Here is an 18,950-nt window from a genome sequence, read left to right as displayed (position 1 = left end):
AAGACCAAATCACGATCCGAAGAAGAAGAAGAAGAAGAAGAAGCTAAAAGATTCATTCATCGTTGGTTTCAATTAAACCTATTATTAATAACAAAATGTGACATGACGTCTGATAATTTTCCAACTGTAGCTTTCATTCATTCATTCATTCTTAAAATACATCAATGGACTGGGTCAGGAAAAAAAACATATTCAACCCAACGTTCACAAGGTGACGATAATAAAAAGCTGATTGGATGGATTAAGTGATAAATTTTCTTAACAGCATTAGTATAGTGGAACAATGCTAATCAAGATCGTACCGTGAAGTATTGCAGCCCAGTCGACCGTATGTCAATTAACCTGGGCCTTGTTCATTCGGTCGAGGTGGAAAATGTTAGCTTGACAAATCTTCGCGACTTGTCATTTCGAAAAAGAACCAAAAAAATGAAAACACCACACATGTTTGACATGTTGAATGAACAGCAGTAACCACCTAGCCGGACTGTCTGTTCTGATAAAACAAGTTCAAATTGACAAATGGAAAATCATCGTCTCTTTCATTCTCTCTCTCTCGCCCTCCCTATTTATGCAGCAACATTTATTATTTTCCAACAAATTGCTTAAAATTGAAATTAAAATTATTCTTCAGCTTGCAAATGGTAAATTTGCAATTAATTTTCCTTGTTGTTCGCATGTTTTGAACTATATGTCAACTGCGAGATGGCGAAGAAAAGAAATAAATTTAAATTTTGTCTGCAGCAGTTGGTCAGAGCAAGTAGCATTACGTGGACAATTGAACTCCATTGTCCACTGATGGTGGCTAGCAGAAGCACCCTGCTGACGACCATATCTTCCAATTGAAATTGCTTTCTTCACTGAACAAATAAATATACACGCACACGCCTGTCCGTCTGTGTCTGTCTGGAAGAGGAAGAGAGAAAGAGTTCAAAGCGAGAAAATGTAAATCGATCAAGCAGACTAGCCGATGGCCAGCAAATTTTGGACATTTCAACCCTGCCGTCCAACGGACGGATATTGTTTCGTTCGGTGATGAATGATGACGATTGATTTCGCGGCCAACTTGTTGTGGTCTTCCAGCATAATAATAGCTGGCCATGAATGATCAACCAGCTAGTGATGGATAGAAGGCGACAACAAGCGGCACGTTGGGTTAAGCGCGAGTTTTTAACACCACGGTGAAAGCAGAGACGAGCAAGGATGAAATTACAGAGCTTTGAGGGGGCAAAATGAGAAGAACAAAAAGCAAAAAAGAGAAAATATGAATTATAGGTAGGAGGAAGAAGAGAAAAAAAAACCGCGCATGCTTACCAAAACTTTTTATCACAAAGCCGGAAGGAGGTTTCAGTATTCGCCTAGCCCAAGCGTTTCGCAAATTTTCCAAGCACGGGGCTTCGGCTGAAACGAACAGCGTTCCGGGTCGTACGAAGCCGACAAAATCCAACCCATCCAAGCTGGCAACGAGCGTTGGATTCCACCCGAAAGCAGATCGGTTGGTGTCGACAAAGTCGAGAAATATTCGATAGCCATTTTCCGGCTTCGTCGCTGCACTACCGTTTCTCAACGCTGACGACTGACGTCGGCCGCGACGGTTCAACATCCTGTGACCAACAACATCCCCACCAGCGCATCGTCCAAGCACAATAGCCAAACAGCTGGCAGCGACCGGCACCTGCTTGCCGGTATTTTCCGGCAGTCCAGCCATTTTGTCAACTGTAATCGCTTTCGCTTTTCACCACAACAAGCTTAACGGCGCCGAATCGTGTCAATGACGACCATCAAGGTGGTCGTCCATCGAGCGGCAGGGGGGACACGTTTTCCACCATTTGACCAATCATCGTGCGCCACTTTTGATTGGTTCAAATGGAAACCAGAAAACTGGACCCTGTCCATTTGTCGTAGCAGGATGCAGCAATTCACACTCAAACACCACCACGTCAACAAATTTATCATCCATTGAATCTGCAAAATTGATAAGCCTTAAAAGTTTCTGACAATAACAACACCAACTGAACATATTAAATTATTGATAAATAACAGAGTTTGGCTATGAAAACAGAAAAAAAGATTTTTTTTAATTCATAAATATAAACAACATACAAAAATTACAAAAAAAATGAACATCAAAACTGCTATTACTACTAATTGCAAACTTTTATTTAAGCTAAATAAATCCATGTTACCAGTTGTTTATCACTTATTTGAGTCAACAGTCAAGATATGCTTACATACATTTCTCAACATTCGCAAAAAAAAGCTTATGATAATTTTTCCAAAAATATTTCTCAACTTCGCATTTGATGAATTTTCCTCAAATTCTATAGAAATAAAAAAAACAGAGAAAGATATGTATCCTGGAGAAAGAATAAGTTTCAATTTGAAAAATATGCTGCAAAAATGGAAATAAAAGTGAACTGAAAAGTCAGATGAATTAGAAATGATTTCCAAAAATACAAACTTTACATTTTTCGTTTTAATTAATTTTCACAATGTGATCGGTTATTTAAATAACATTTCATGAAAGCAATAAAGCAAACTTTTAAATATCATATCGATTGATCATTGACCGCACAGAAATAAAAGTTGAACAGCGAGTTGAAATTGAAAAATTCAACTGCTTAATAAATTTTTTATTGTTTCACGCAAAATAAAGATAAAAAATATTCAATTTTATCATAAACATTAAATCCATTTCATATTTCTTACTATTTTTATAATTTGTTTTATAGTAATAATTTTAAGTCATCTACACATGCAACAAGGAAGCAAGAATATATTCATTGTTGAATATGATTTGCAAATAACAAAAATGAACTATTTTCATGAAAAATCAGTGCCATAATACAAATTCCGATTCAAGAACAATGTTCAGCTTATATTATACGAATATTTTGCTTTATTTTTTTTTTGATAAATCGGAATGAGCATAAGGTAAAGTTCTTCAAGCAATTCATTCTTTCAAAAATGTCTTTAATCAATTTTCAAAGTTTAGGCAATATTTCAACTTGCTATAAATGCTCTCCCACATCCCGCATTTAAAATAATAAAATAGTTAATTTCTCTTCTCACCAGCTTTGCATTATTTCTCTCGAGTGTTTTCAAAAGTCTCTTCATCGTACGATTGATTTATGCAAAAATCTTAATAATAAATAATAATCCAACTATTTTTACTGATATTCCTTTTTATTTCTTCAACAGCTCCACATCTTATGCCATTTTATTATGGTAACTATGAGATGCAATTATCGTTAAAAGCGTAATAATTTCTTTTTGCGCATATTTTTACAGTAGGGAAGTGATAATTTGAAAATACACATTTCAAATCATTCAAACAAAAAATTTTTCACGATCTGACTTTGCAAAAGATAATTTAATCAAACTAGTGGTTCTGATTTTGATAAACTTGTCAAAGTGTAACAATTATCATCATAAAATAAAGTTACAAAAGGGAAAGTAATTGGGCTTGATTTGGAAAATAAAAAAGCAATGAAAAATGTCAAATTTCATTTACAGAACATCAAACTCAAGGTCTTGCAGTAATTTCAGTTTCAATAAATAACTGACATACAAACATACATATGCTTATGCCATACAAGGTATTGCTTTTTACCATGCAAATGCGTGCGTGCTCTGATCCGAAGGGAAAACAGCTGACAAAGGTAACGAAAATGCATTCAGGCCACCCGTATGTCACGTTATTAAAAAACATATTTCTGCTTGTGACTCAATTAAAATCAACCAAGGACAATATCAATTTGACTGATCGCATTCCTGGAGATACAATTTCGAATTTCTTCAAAACTATAAAAACCATTCATTTGTAGAAATGATAAGCATCCTCTCACAATGTTCACATTGTTCTGCGCCCTTCAACATCAGAAATATTAAGATAAATTTATAAAACGAAATAAAATGACATTTCTACAAATATTTCGTCATGTGGTATTCGAAAAATAATAAAAAATTCCCTAGGCTTACTGTTGCAATCAGTTAAAAATCTGCTTAACCACCGTATGTTGAATTGATGCTCACTTCCCCCCAAGGCAAAGCAAAACTAGATATTATATTCCTTGATATACATATTTTCAAAAAAACACAAATGAATAAATAAATCAACCACTAAATTGTTATTTTATTATTGAATTATAACTTTACTTTTTAAATGAAAAATTTCCCCTCAACTGTTTCACAGTTCACTGGAAACTTTTTCCTGCACACTCTCTCTTTTCTATTAAATGTATTTATTATAAGCGTAAAATATTGAAATAAATAAACCAATTTGAAAAAAAGTAAAATTACTTTCATAATATAATTTGTAAGATACATCAGATGCAAATTACATACATGCACACGCAAACAACAAATTCGTAATAAAAGTTCACAATAAAACTGAATATCAGCAAAATATGAATGCAAAGTTGAAATACAACATGATCATCAGAATTATTAAAATAAAAAAAACGTTCAAATAAATAAAAGCAAACCAATAAGCAAAACAATGTACCGTTTTCTTGTATAATGTGTGCTTATTTTAAAAATTTCATCGAAATAATGTCGTGCGAATCACATTTCAATAATAATAATAATAAATAATAATAAGGAAATTTCTGCAATTAATTCACTATATGCAAATTTTCCATTTGAAAAATATACGAATTAATTGTTGAATTGATCAATGAATGTTGTGGTTTTGGGCAGAGTTATTATTTATTAATTATATTGTAATATTGTCAGAAAAGAAGAGGAAAAATGAAATATTTTCCAAATATTCTAAAAGCAGTTAGTCGTTTTTGAATTAAACGTGTGCCAATCACGAAATGTCATCCATCAGTGTTGATGGACAGAGAACGCTTCAAACAAAGACAAGCAGCAGCAAGCTTTGTCGACTTTTCTCCAACCGAGACGTTCATTTGCAAATAATGAACAATAATAATCGTTTTTATTAATCTCATTTAAACCGGCGCACGAAAATCACTTTCTGCCCTCATAGATAGATAAAGCTTGTCCATTTTCATTTCCCTTCTTGTGTCAACAACAATAAGCCAAAGCTTTGCATCACTGTCATACGATATTATTTCTTATTCCTATTACTTCTTATTTATGTTTGAACAAGCAGTTCATTCTCCACTAATAATCATAATTGAAAAAGTCATATAAATAAATAAATATAAAATATGAATTTCTTTATTTCCAATTTGTTCCTATTAACTAATTCTCAATAAAAAATTATTCATCAATTGCACAACATCATTGCATCATTTGATTTACTAAAAAAAATAATTGATCAGTTTTAAAGCATTTTGTAATAGAAAAGTAAGTTCAAAAATTGAAATTTAAAGTATACAAAAAATGATATTTCCTAAGAAAATTAAACACAAAATATTTGCATAATTACTAAAATTAACACATCAATCGCATCCTATTTTAAACCTGATTTTGAAAATCAACTTTACCAACTAACTACTTATCACAATATTAAATTATACAAGAATTATCAATTGTGTAAATAAATACATATGTGTTGGTTTGCCAAATAAAATTCAAACAACCCTGTTATATTCATAGATGATCGTGTAATCAATAAGCAACATGCAAAACGTGAAAATCTGTGCAACATAGTTTTATAACAATACAATATAAGGTATAGAAATACACACTTTAACCATTTCCCTATTTATTTTTAGTAATATTTTTCACGGATATCATCATATATGAATAAAAAATTTTTCAATTTTTATACATCTTACAATTCAGCATTAATCATAATTTGATAAAATGCAGTGACAAATGCCAAACTGTTATATAATTCAAAAATCAAATTTAAGAGAATTAGTAAAGAAAAAAAATGCAAGTAAATTTCTACTTCATACATTAAATTACAAATATATAATACATAAAACTGTCACAGGTCATTCATTCCCAATTCAATTTTTTTTAATTTTACATTCTACAATTAAAAATAACTATTGTTCAAAGTTCGCTAAAATATTTCTTTACTATGACAATGTTTATAGATTGAAAAATGTTCAAATAGTAAATTTATGCTTTCAGTTCAACTCTGCAATTTAACAAGTCATCTTGATGGCACGTGGACACCAGTCGTTGAGGAATCATCATGAAAATCATTATCAAACAATTGCTTTGGTGAATGTTGAATTATCAGAAACTACTATTTATTTCTATGGGATGTATTCCCCCCCCCCTCCCGTTCTCGCTTCTCCATACCTCAGAATGAAAGAATCTCAATTTCAAATTTTATCGAAAAGAACATCATTGATCCTATAAGCAGCAGCGCACTAAGCTTGAGAGCTGTATAATTCTTATGGAAATACACTCTGAGATATTACGGGTTATCAGCTAAATCAGCAAAGTGATAATTAACTGACGTCCAAGCCGCACTTGGGAATTTTCAATGAACAACCAACGTAAAGACAATTGCACCGCATCTGTGAATATTTGTTCAACGTTTTACGCACTCGAACTCTTTAACTAGCAATATCACCTTCGAAAATGTGAGCACAGCTGCTTTCCAAAACTTCTACAAACAACTACTGCTTGCCAGCACACAGTTGACATCTATATGCATTTGTCAGTTCCAAGGTCGACACGTGAGAGTTTAACAATGACATTTCTTGTGTTGAAGTGTAAATTTCTTCTCCAACTTTCACAAATATCAACAAATAACATGCTCCCATCATACGAATCAAACACTAATAGAGCAAATAAATAATAGCTATTTTTGGAATTGTTTCTCATTTAAATAATAATTTAATCATAAATAAAGTTAAAATTAATAAATAATACAAATTAGTATACCTTTCAATACAAAATATTATATAATTCACTGGAAAATGCATTTTCAATTCAAAACTTTATTATTACATATATTCATCAAACATTATTCAATATACTAACATTTATTATCATTAAATGTAATTATTTTAAATATTCCTAAAAATATACATAAATACATGTGTATGAACGCATATTAGTGATTACTAAAATAAAAAAAACGCGACTTTCACAATATGCAAAGCAATAAAAATTGCAATAAGTACTTCACAATCAAAATTCTACAGTAGAAACAAACGTTTATATATATATATATAAAGGAAAAATAAACTGATAAAATAACACATAAAATTTTGTATACTGATGATGAAAAATCATAAAGCTATGTTCAAATACAAAAATCGACATTCCTTAATTAAAACAAAATTTCACATTTCAAATAAAATTTTAAATATAACATCAGTAATATTTCGCTTTACAGCTACACATAAAACACATTTGTTTAACAAAATTTTGGATTCTTATAATAATATTAACATAACAATTTCACAGCTTAAAAACTGCACATGTATGATATAAGAAAACACGTAAACTGAATTATATCCATTAAAGACGACAAAGTTGTGCACGCAGTTGACAACATTTCCACGTAAGTTCTCATTATAAAAGTTTTTCAAATGTACAAGTGATTTCAAAACTGCGGAACCTCATGCAAATTTGTAGATTAAGAAAATGCAAAAAATTTATTTCAAAGTCAAAAATTAATCATTCTTCTACTAAACTGAATATTCAAAAACTACTTGCAAAATACAAAACTATTAAAGCAAAAAAAGATTTGCCGAATATCCACCTACATGCAATGAAATGTCAGTGTACCATATCGGAAACTTATATGTTAATTAATCAAATTCTTGATAAAAAATATAATTTTCTTTACTGATTCGATTAAGTTCGAGTAAGTGATAAATGATGAATTTTAAGACAAAACGAAATAAATTCACCTACCAGCATCTCCAAAAATTTGACGCCAAAAGTTGATTACACTTCCGTTCTGCCTAAATGGAAAACGTTTTGAAAACAATTTTTCAAATAACATTATAACTCAACAACATAATTTTAAAAAAATTAAAATTTTATTCATGAAATATATTACATTTGAACTTCACACCCATTTGACAACTGACAAAAGATTTTAACATGCGCAAAAACATAAATAACAAGTATTTATCTTTTCACACATATGTGGAAAACATTTTACAAAGTAAATTAACCTGCACAACATTCTGCATTACGGTGTGGTATTCGTAAAGTTCTGTTAATGAAGTGCAAATAAATTAAATAAAATGAGAGTGTAAAACATTATTTCGTATGTGCCATGTTCATGTTTAATGTAATTAATGTAAACTTACCAATATAAAACCGATGCTGTTATTCACACAGTATATAACCATTTATAATAAAAGATTTATAAAGTCAATCAAATTTACAATGATTGAATAAGAACAAATTTTGCACTAGTTACTATTACACGTAAAACATTTACAGTATGCTTAAAATGATGCTTCATATTCATATAAATTATTTTTAATGTGAAAATAATTTTAAGTTTAAATTATGAATTCTGTCAGCATTTCAAAAAATAATCTGCTGCACTAATTTAGCGTTTGACATCTAAAAATGATGAAAGATATATATTTTCAGAAACTGATACGGAGATGGGTTGTTATTATAAAAATTAACATATATAACGTACATATGCATGTATGTATGTAGATATGCATAAGGAAAGTATATCATTAAACATATTTGAGTATAATAATAAATCAAACTTCGAGTAAAAGTTACAGAAGCATTACTTGAACATGAAAATCACATACTGTACATCCTAAATCACAGATCCTTCTGTAAGTTGAGCAAAAGCGTTTCCGAAGTTTTTTTCCATTGTCTCCCATGACAATTCACGTTTTGAAAAAATTATGTATAACTTCAAAACTGAATACATTTATTTTTACAAACATAACAGTATGCTTAGCGTACTCTCTGCATTTGAAAATTATGCAGGGATTATTATTAATCAACTGACAAATAAATATGGACTTTTATTTCATATATAAGAATAAATGAAATCTTAAAAAACAGGAATGCGGTGCATGATATAAGAATAAATGAAATCTTAAAAAACAGATATATGCAATATAACCGGAGCACATTTCATGTTTGGAGAATGAACACTGCTAAAGATGATAAATAAGCAAAAACTGCAGTCTACAAAGTGAATAAAAGAATCTATAGCTAAAAGCAAAATAGTGCATATGCGATAAATGGAATATGAAAAATGCTGAGAGTGTATGCTTCCGTTTAGCTTTTGTTAGGTTGACCCCAGCCATTGCTTCGATGCAGGATGTCAAGCATCTTAAATGAAGCTCGTGCTTTTCGAAGAGAATAATTAGATAAATTCCCATTAAAAACAATATCTGCTTCGCCTTCAACTAGAGTAGCTGCAATTTGCAAAATCAACGATTCCACTAGATAACAGCTACTCCAACCGCCTGGTGTCAACAATTCCATACAGATTGCACCTCCAGAAACCACGAAACCATTATTTATGATCGGCTTGACCACGTGAACGAAAGGAGGATCGAATGGATAAGCTTTCGGAAATATAATATTCAACAAAACGTAATCGTATCCTTGTTGTTCCTTCAAAGTGATAAGGTCTTTGGCTAGACGACTGCCTTCATAAAACTTCTTAAGTTGTACTTCCCATTTAAAAAGACAATCACCAATGAGAGAAACTGAAAATATTCCATTTTTCACTGAATCACTTTCGCTGACAGCTTTGAATTCTTTCATCAAACGTTTAAGTGCAACGGTATCTTGTACATTGTCGGATGTTTTACCAGTTGATACAGTTTTTTCATCATCGCTGTTCGTCAAATCTATAATATCGTCATCCGGTTTCTTCCGGGTAAACCACGGTGGACACTTTCCTTCTCTCATACGTTCTAACTGGGGTGGCTCCTCGACATCAAAAACAGAGTACAACGCTTTCAGTAATCTTCGAAAGTATTTAACTATACCAGACCCATCGTGAGTTTCCACAAGACAATCGAGAATTTCAATCACACGCAGATCTTCACTGCTACTATACCAAATAAGGGGCGTTTCTGGGAAACCGTCACTTAATGTCACCTTAACGTCTAAAACCTCACCTTCATCTATTACAAAGGTGCATTTTAGTTCAGTAGGCGATTCCTTTACTATTTGGAACGTTGGATGTGATGCTGGAAATAAATACAAAAGAAAAGCCATATCATCTTGTACACTTTCAGAAACAGCCATTGTTCTTGATGAAAGAAGGAAAATAGGTGGAGATCTAAAATAAAAGTGAATTTAAATGTATTAATATAAAAGTGGTTTTCAACATGTCAAAATATGCATTAATTAATTAAACGGTAAACATAAAAAGTAATTCAATGTATCGGATATTCGTTATGCATCTTATTGCAGTAGCCATTATTCACTTCAGGTTAACCAACTTATTGAACATATTATGTATGCCTTGAGAACTCTCAGTCATTGAAAAAGAAAAAAAAACATTTTAAAAAATTACACACGTGCTGCGCGAGACAAAAAAACTACATTCGCCGTTCCTCCGGGATAAAGTTGTTAGTTGACGCTGTATTACAGTATGAAATTGAAAAAAACGCAGGCAGTATTTATAAACAATAGAACTTAATTTATGAATCAGGTTTTAAATAAATAAATGCCTAATGAATAAAAATAATTCTAGAAAATTATAAATGATCAATATTTTCCTCTTTAAAACAAAGTATTTTAACATTCTCGGGTTTTGTTTTGTATGTTCAAGGGAAAAGTGAAAATATTTTTTTAATACAATTCCATTCTGTAAATGAATAAATTTTATCGTGCTTAATTGAAAACATCCAAATACTGAACAGCAATCAATGGATTCCAAAAATTATATTAAACAGTTTACCAAGACTGAAATTACAGTAATCAATGAAGGTGACCAATTAGCTATTGCATAAAACACTAAAATGTCACATATACACATACATATTTAGAATAATATATATATTTTAAGAATATTTAAAGTCATACAATAAATTTCACAAACCGTCATACAGAATTTACCGTTAGGAGCACAAAATACAGCATCATAAAATGCATCATGATATGAAGGTAGCATGGTATAAATATAGTATGACAGGGTAAACAGTGTATCATTATACATTATTAATTAATGTGAAAATTTAGTAAAGCGTTGTAATATTTTTCTTTGAATTACCCGAAATTATTTTTTTATTGATTAATCTTAATTTTGAAACAATGACAACAAAAATTGAAATTGATTAAACACTTTTAAATAATTCAGCTAATTTTACTTTTTTTTAAGCAGACAGTATTCACAAGAAGTAACAATTCAAATTCATTTAGAATTTGCAATGGACACCAATGCAATGCAATGAATTAAACTGAATAACAATAAATAAGAAATGTCAACATTAACATCAAAATACAAATTCATAAAATTCAGATTTCGTTGGAATTCTTGTAAAAATCGCATTTCTAACAAATTCAACAGATACTGCATACATGCAGTGTATTTTATTCTCCAATGCCTATCTTACATTATCAATCTTCAGCTGACTGAAAACCTTTTCCTTCATACTAGAGCAATTGAAAATGTTACATTAGAAAAATTATGCTAGTTAAACAAATTACTTGCCACATTATCATCTGATGCATTACAGCCATGCCCATTTTCTGAAAAATAAATTAAAAAAATAAGTTATGCATCTCAATTACATTTATTACCGTGACTCATCAAAGTATTCGCTCCTGCTTGACCTACAACAACTAAATAATGCAACCATTACAGAAACCCAAACAAAAAAGTTACTTTCTTCTGTATATGAAGAACAACTAGCTCCCTTAGTAGGAGCTCGCTCAGAGCATTCTAAAAAATCAAAAAATTGTTATAATTAAATGCTCTAATCTTTTATTTTATATTCTTTAAGATTTATAATTCCCTAATTCGTCCTTCAATTACCATTTGAGTTCACCATGCAAAAAATATCTTCGTCAACATATTCCCAATAATTTTCTGTAGTTTGCAATTCAATATTTTTTTTCAGTTCTAAAATTTTTTCTTGAACTTCTGAACTACCTTGAAACAATAAAACAAACATTTCAATTACCATCATCACCATCTGCAGACATCACGCTAATATCTTCATCAATTTCAACCCACCTTTTTGATAAATTATTCCCAACCAAACTGCTACTACTATTCTCTGCAAATTTCAAAAATGTTAATTTATTCAAATGGAAAAAAAACAAATTTTATGAAACAGACCTTGTTCCTCTTTTTCCATTCTTGCTTTTTTCTCTATATAATGTAACTTATTAATAAGTCTGTCTAAATATATTACGAATTAACTTTACTGGCTCTTTTTATCGATGCTTTTGACCTATTTGAAACATTCGATGACGATGGGGTATCTGCTAAAAAGAAGCATTCCATAGTTTGTTCAAAAACGTATAAATTTTTAAAATTCACCTTGAATTTCAGAACGATCTGCCGTACGCTTGGGGAATGCTAATCAATTATTAAAAAAAACTGTTCAATCAATTTAAACAAATTGCTTCTATTAAAAACATAAATTACCTGAATTTTCACTTCCGTAGCGTTTCATGTGGCGCTCAAATATACTTGGAAAAGCTTCGAATTCTTAAATACAAAAAAATTATAAATATAGGAAACTATGCTATAATTAATTCACCATCTGCAACAGAGGCAGGGAAATACAGCACTTGGTCTGGTAAATGCTCACACTGTATGTCAGAAACATAACTCGAATGTTCAGAAGAAGATTTTGAAGGCAATATCTGAGCTAAAAAATCAGCATAACATAAAATTATACAAAAAATAAAATAAATATACAAATAACATTTACAATCACGACATAAGAAAATTGCATTATAATGCAATGGATTAAATTAAAAAATCGGCATAAGCATAAAATGTATTTACACTACCACTATCAGTTTTGTAATGAACATCAACAAATGATGAAATTCATGTAAACAAGTGATACGTCTTACAGGATTCATCAGCACCAGCAGAAGCTCCTAATAAGACCCGATTGTGATTTCTAACGCATAACTTCTTCGATGAACTAACATTTGAATTTGGCATATTTTCGCTATCCTAAATTGAAGCGAACAAAATCTTCAACTGCATAGCATAAAAATGGTAATTTTTCTTACAGATGACGAAGGAAGGAGTACAGTTGAAGGCTGCAAACGTTCGAAAGAAGACACAGAATTACAGCTTTCCTGTTCTTGCAATTCTGACGACGTCGCAGGATAACTTCCGAACGAACAACTGTATCCTGTACAAGCAAGTGTCGCTTCAGCACTTTCCAACTGACTGCTTTTCATTATCTTTATAGGCTTTTCACAATCTTTGATAATTTTAATACATATTTAAATATATTTACAAATAACAGAGTGCACAATTCTCACCATGCTGCTGAGGTCGGTCAAGCTGAAATTAAAAGTTCTTTCCATTACTGCAAACGAAACAACAACAACAACAACAACAATAATAACAAAAATACAATATTCAACCCAAAATCTATTATTTGAATTACTGTGTGAATACAGTTATAAAAATTCACATTTCCTACCCTGTTGACTTACTTTGAATAACAATTTGAATGCTATGAATAACAATGCAAAATTTATATTAAAAATTCAGTTAATATGAAGCGCAAAATAAATATAAATCAAAGAGCTTTTAAAAATGTATTAGTTTATTAAGATGACATTTATTAAGATCAAGTTTTATGCAACAAAATAAAAAATTAAAGCTTTAAACAAATTCTGAACAAAACAGAATTAAATTACTAACCAAGTGTTTTCTCGAAGAAGTACAAACTTCTATTGTAACTTCATTCAAAACAGGGAGCCTTTCCTCTTCAGACATGCTTGTTTTCTAATGAAAATAACAATATTTATAAGAAAATGTAATATAATTGACAATGTTTTGATTGAAATTAAAAAGCAAACCATTAAAGTACCTAAAAAAGATACATCAAAAATATTACTTCGGATAGAAAATTTCAGAATAATACTACAAATAATTCAAAATTCGACACACAGTTAGAATATATTATCTTACAAAACAAAAAAAACAATATCAAACAAAATAACTTATGAAAATAATTTTAAAAAGTGACAATATGATTGCAGGAATTAAAGTACAACCAAATAATAAAATGATAATTAAGATATATATTAACACCGGTGGACAAACGCTTTATTACAGTAAATTAAATGATCAAAGGTATAAAAAATAATAAATTAGAACAGAATATCAAAGGATATAACAAAAATCACTGCAGAGAGTGCTGCTTAGTTAGGGGATCATTTAGCAGATAAAATTAGACAACGTGCGCACCAATCAAAAAAAGCAGTTAACAAACAAACATAATAAGGATTGCCTCAATCTAAAATTAAAGAAAAACAATGAAATTCTCTCTTTATTTTATTTCGACTTCATATTTTTAATAAGGATTAACTGTCATAACAAAATAATTCTACATTATTATAAAAATAAAGTAATAAAATTAATTATATTATTTTATATAAATTTATATAATATATCCTTTATTTAAAAATTATTCAAATTTAACGTATAAGAAATTGGATTTACGTTGAAATTAAAAATAAAATACAATATTATACAATAATAAAAATAATACAAAGCCGATTTATATATTAAAAGTTGCTAAAAATTTTTAAGTTGCTAAAATTGATACCTGAATTTCATTATGATAACAACTCATACTGTATAAAATCTTTATAAAGCAATATTGTGCTAAAAGCGTTGCGAAGCAAGAAAGGAAATTCTCGTTGAGATGTGAGTTGAATATTTTTTATTCTAAATTCATCCACGTATATTCATGCAAAATCCTGAGCAGTATTTCAAAGTTTCACTAGTGTCATTCTGTTTCAGAGACAGAACAGAGCCATATTTAATATTTCTAGATTTTTATTAAATGAATTATTATTTCAGAAATTTTAGTATGGCTGTGTCTGAAAAATTTGATAATCCTGCGAAGGATACTGTGAAACATTTGAAGAAATCTGAACAGAACAATGCGCCGGAAAATGCTGAGCAGGAAATGGTAAATATAAATTGTTATAAATTATTTTTATGATTTACTGATTTTCTAGTCGGAAGAAGATAAGAAGTTGAAAGCGGAATTGGATTTGTTCGTGTCCCGTTTACAGGTTGATTTGAAATGTTTTTAGATTCTATTCATACATAACTGTTTTTCTAAGGAACCTAATCAAGCGCTCTATCCAGCAGCTTTGGAAGGACTTCGCAACATCATTCGTTCCTCCACAGCTAGTGTAACAGCAGTTCCAAAACCGCTGAAATTCATGCAAGTTCATTATGATACAATGAAAGATGTTTATTGGAAAATAGAAGACGAGACTGCGAAGGTATATTTAATTCGGAAATTTTGTTTGCGTATATATTCAAATAAAATTATATTACATAGTATGTGGGTTTGTATAAATTACACTGATTGAAAATATTGTTAAGGAAATGTGCGCAGATATTATTTCTGCTTTGGCCATGACGTGCGCCAAAGAAGATGAAAAAGACTGTTTCAAATATCGTTTTCTTGGGTCAAAAAATGATGTCGGTAGTTGGGGTTATGAATATGTTCGGTAAATATGCACTTTAACATTTGGTTTATATTTATAACCATCTGATTATAATACCTTTTCTTCTCAAGTCATTTATCTGGTGAATTGGTGAAAATCTGGCAAGACAACGACAACGAAATTAATCAAACAGGGATGGAACAGATTGACGCGCTTGTTCGTGAAATAGTACCGTATTTTTTGGCCCATAATGGCGAAGCGGAAGCGTGCGACTTCTTAATGGAAATTGAACAGTTGCACTTGTTAGAAGAGTTTTGTGACGTGGATGTTCATTCAAGAGTTTGTCTTTATTTAACTTCGTAAATATTTTTGCCGTGTTAACCCATTTATTCATTCCTACTAAAATTATATTATGATGTAGGTGCGTACCGTTTGTTCCGGACCCGGATAACATCGAATTTATGGAATGTGCGATGCGATTATATCTCAAATTTGACAAGCAAGTCTTGGCGATGCGCTGTGCAATTGTCCTCAACAAAATTGAAAAAGTGAAAGAAATATTTTTGAACTGCAAGGATATGTATGAATTTGTGGATATAGAAAATGTTTGTAGATGAAAGAAATTCTTAATTTTTAAGCCTTGTGCAAAAGCAGTTGGCATTTTTGCTTGCCAGACATCAAATTTTTCTCGATCTTCCAGACGATTTGCCTCACGTCAATGACTTGAAAGAGTTAATGTCCAATTCGAATATGTCACAGTACTTTTTAGCGTTGGCTCGAGAGGTAGATACGTGTTTCCTTCACTTTGAAAAGTAATAAAATTTTGAATTCATTTAGCTGGATATTATGGAGCCAAAAGTTCCAGAAGACATATACAAGAGTAATGTTTCTGAACATACGGGTAAGGAATTCTTTGTAATGATGTTCATTTTTCAATACACATTTCTGATTAGAGAATTTTTTTCAGTTCCGCAAATTGATTCAGTAAGACAAAACATAGGGACTATTTTTGTAAACGCTTTCATAAATGCTGGCTTCTGTGTTGATCGTATGATTACAGAAGATGCAGCAACTTGGTTCTACAAGAACAGAGAACATGGTCTGTGCAGAAAGTTTCCCTGTTTCATCCATTTGTTCCATTTATTAATTAAACAATTTTTCATCTCTTTCAAGGAATGGTCAGTGCAGCAGCTAGTCAAGGTTTAATTTACCGCTGGGATGTAGACAATGGTCTAACTAATATTGACAAATTCATGTATTCCGCTGATGATCATATAAGAGTAATTGAAATTTCTTTGTAATTTCTACTAAGTTCCTCTACTTCTTTACAATTACAATGTATAGGCAGGGAGTCTACTAGCTGTTGGTATAGTTAGTTGTGGTGTACATCATGAATGTGATCCAGCACAGGCATTGTTGTTGGAATTTCTGCAGTCCGATAAGCCCATATTGCGTGTTTGCAGTACATTAGGGTAATACGTTATATTTTTGACCGAAATTTCAGAAATCAATGTTAATTTTCAATTTTACAGCATCGGGCTAGCGTATGCGAATTCGAAATTGGAATCTGTGCATACAACGATTTTGCCACAACTAAGAGAAGCTTTGAAAGTAGATAAAACTCCAGCAGAAGTGCGCATAATAATTGCAATTATTTCTATAATACTATTAAGTGGAATCTGATTCAGGTTTCGGGAATGATTGGTTTGGCGATGGGATTCGTTTTAGTAGGATCAGGTGATCCGGATGCAGCGGCTATTTTGTTTCAACATCTTATAGAGCAAGGGGATAATTTGAACAAAGAACACGATTACCGCAACGTTTTGCTTGGCATTGCTTTGGTTTTCTTAGGTATGTATTTCGCGTCGGATGAAACATCGAAAAGAACAAAAAACTTACCATTTCAGGAAGACAAGAACAAGCCGAGCCTGTGGTGGAAATGCTGAGAGCGTTGCCTAAGCCGTACGGTAGCATCGGAAGCACACTAGTTGAGGTTGCCGCTTATGCTGGTACTGGAAATGTTTTGAAGATTCAACAGCTGTTGTACATCTGCACTGAACGGCATGATGTCGCAGAATCTACGCAGAAGGTCGGCGGCATTAGTTAGCGTCTGAAAAAAAATTCGCTATATTTGAACTTGATCATTTGTTTAGGTTACAAAAGAAAAGAAGAAAGATAAAAAAGAAATGGAAGCATTGCGACAGGCTCAAGGTGCCAGTTTTCACCAAGCGGTTGCAGTATTGGGCATTGCATTGATTGCAATTTGTGAAGATATTGGATCAAGCATGGCATTTCGTCTTTTTACCAATCTTGTATATATGTATAGCTTTCGTGATAGCCTTCACTTATTTATCATTGTTTTTCCAGTTGCGTTATTGCGATCAAGCTGTACGCCATGCGGTTCCAGTTGCTTTGGGATTGCTTTCTGTTAGCAATCCACAGTTGAATATTTTGGAAACGTTGAGCAAATTCGCTCACGATAACGACGTTGAAACTGCTTACAGTGCAGTGTTCGCGTTGGGTCTTTTGGGAGCAGGTGAATTTGAATTTTCCTCAGTTTCCCCATAAGGTGACAGTTCGTGGCTTTAGGAACGAACAATGCTCGTGTGAATGCAACGCTACGTCATCTTGCGGCGCATCATTGTCGAGATGCGGTTCAGTTGATGTTGGTTCACATAGCGCAAGGTCTGACGCACTTGGGCAAAGGCACGATGACGCTGAATCCATTCCACAGCGAAAGGCAGTTGCTGAGTCCGTCGGCTTTGGGCGGTCTTTTCGCAACTTGCTTTTTCTTTCTCGATCCAAAACACAGTAATCTTCTTTTTCTTTTCCTCTAAACATACCCTCTATTTATATTTATAATGTTTTCTTAACAGCCATTTTATCCAAGCAACATTTCTTACTGTACTGTTTGGTACCTGCAATGAATCCACGCATGTTAATAACGTTCACGCCCAAAGATCCGAACGATCCAACCAGTCCTTTGGAGCAGTGTAATGTGAACGTTCGAGTTGGCCAGGTGAAGAAGATTTCAAAACTGAGAAGTAGTTAAAAGTAAATTTTTACTGTCACGCTTTTTCAGGCGGTAGACGTTGTCGGACAAGCAGGCAAACCGAAAACTATTACCGGCTTTCAAACTTACAACACGCCGATTCTGCTGGCCCACGGTGAACGCGCTGAATTAGCTACTGACGAATGTAAATTATATATTTATCTCGATAGACAAACAAACGAACTGAACAGTAATGGATGTGGATAAGTGATTCATTATCTTTTTTTAGATATAGCAATTTCGCCAATCTTAGAAGGTTCAGTGATACTGGTGAAAAATCCTAATTCTGAAATCAAATAACGAACAAATTAGCATGAAGAAGAAGAAGAAAAAAAAGAACAACAACAATGAATAGCAACAACAACAGTAATAATAATAAGTATTAGTATTAATA

At 31.6% G+C, this 18,950-nt stretch overlaps 4 protein-coding genes across 4 annotated transcripts; 1 reads left to right on the top strand and 3 right to left on the bottom strand.

The window, feature by feature from the left end:
- Positions 1–684: 684 nt before the first annotated feature.
- Tsp_03602 (hypothetical protein) lies at positions 685–1,099 on the bottom strand. The gene is made up of 2 exons (XM_003379905.1): positions 962–1,099; positions 685–903 (listed from the first exon to the last, which is right to left on the bottom strand). The coding sequence occupies exons 1-2, from the start codon at positions 1,097–1,099 to the stop codon at positions 685–687; spliced, it is 357 nt and encodes a 118-aa protein (XP_003379953.1).
- A 256-nt stretch (positions 1,100–1,355) lies between these two features.
- On the bottom strand, positions 1,356–1,705 carry Tsp_03601 (putative iron ABC transporter). The gene is given in 2 exon segments (XM_003379904.1): positions 1,356–1,398; positions 1,410–1,705. The coding sequence occupies 2 exon segments, from the start codon at positions 1,703–1,705 to the stop codon at positions 1,356–1,358; spliced, it is 339 nt and encodes a 112-aa protein (XP_003379952.1).
- A 7,445-nt stretch (positions 1,706–9,150) lies between these two features.
- On the bottom strand, positions 9,151–10,134 carry Tsp_03600 (ubiquitin-conjugating enzyme E2 Q1). The gene is given in 3 exon segments (XM_003379903.1): positions 9,151–9,587; positions 9,618–9,992; positions 10,005–10,134. 3 exon segments carry the CDS (start codon positions 10,132–10,134, stop codon positions 9,151–9,153), a joined length of 942 nt encoding a protein of 313 aa, XP_003379951.1.
- A 2,957-nt stretch (positions 10,135–13,091) lies between these two features.
- Tsp_03599 (26S proteasome non-ATPase regulatory subunit 2) lies at positions 13,092–18,763 on the top strand. Its single transcript, XM_003379902.1, has 18 exons — positions 13,092–13,226; positions 15,142–15,336; positions 15,440–15,567; positions 15,636–15,863; positions 15,926–16,084; positions 16,143–16,287; positions 16,342–16,405; positions 16,472–16,603; positions 16,678–16,784; positions 16,849–16,976; positions 17,037–17,136; positions 17,193–17,355; positions 17,412–17,593; positions 17,658–17,816; positions 17,872–18,040; positions 18,094–18,315; positions 18,381–18,523; positions 18,587–18,763. Exons 1-18 carry the CDS (start codon positions 13,092–13,094, stop codon positions 18,761–18,763), a joined length of 2,736 nt encoding a protein of 911 aa, XP_003379950.1.
- The last annotated feature ends 187 nt before the right edge of the window (positions 18,764–18,950 follow it).

This window comes from Trichinella spiralis (genome assembly GCF_000181795.1).
Source record: "Trichinella spiralis strain ISS 195 chromosome Unknown Scfld2, whole genome shotgun sequence".
In the NCBI taxonomy this organism is placed as follows: domain Eukaryota; kingdom Metazoa; phylum Nematoda; class Enoplea; order Trichinellida; family Trichinellidae; genus Trichinella; species Trichinella spiralis.
Note: the sequence above shows the minus strand (reverse complement) of the source record. Positions and strands in the feature narration are given on the sequence as shown.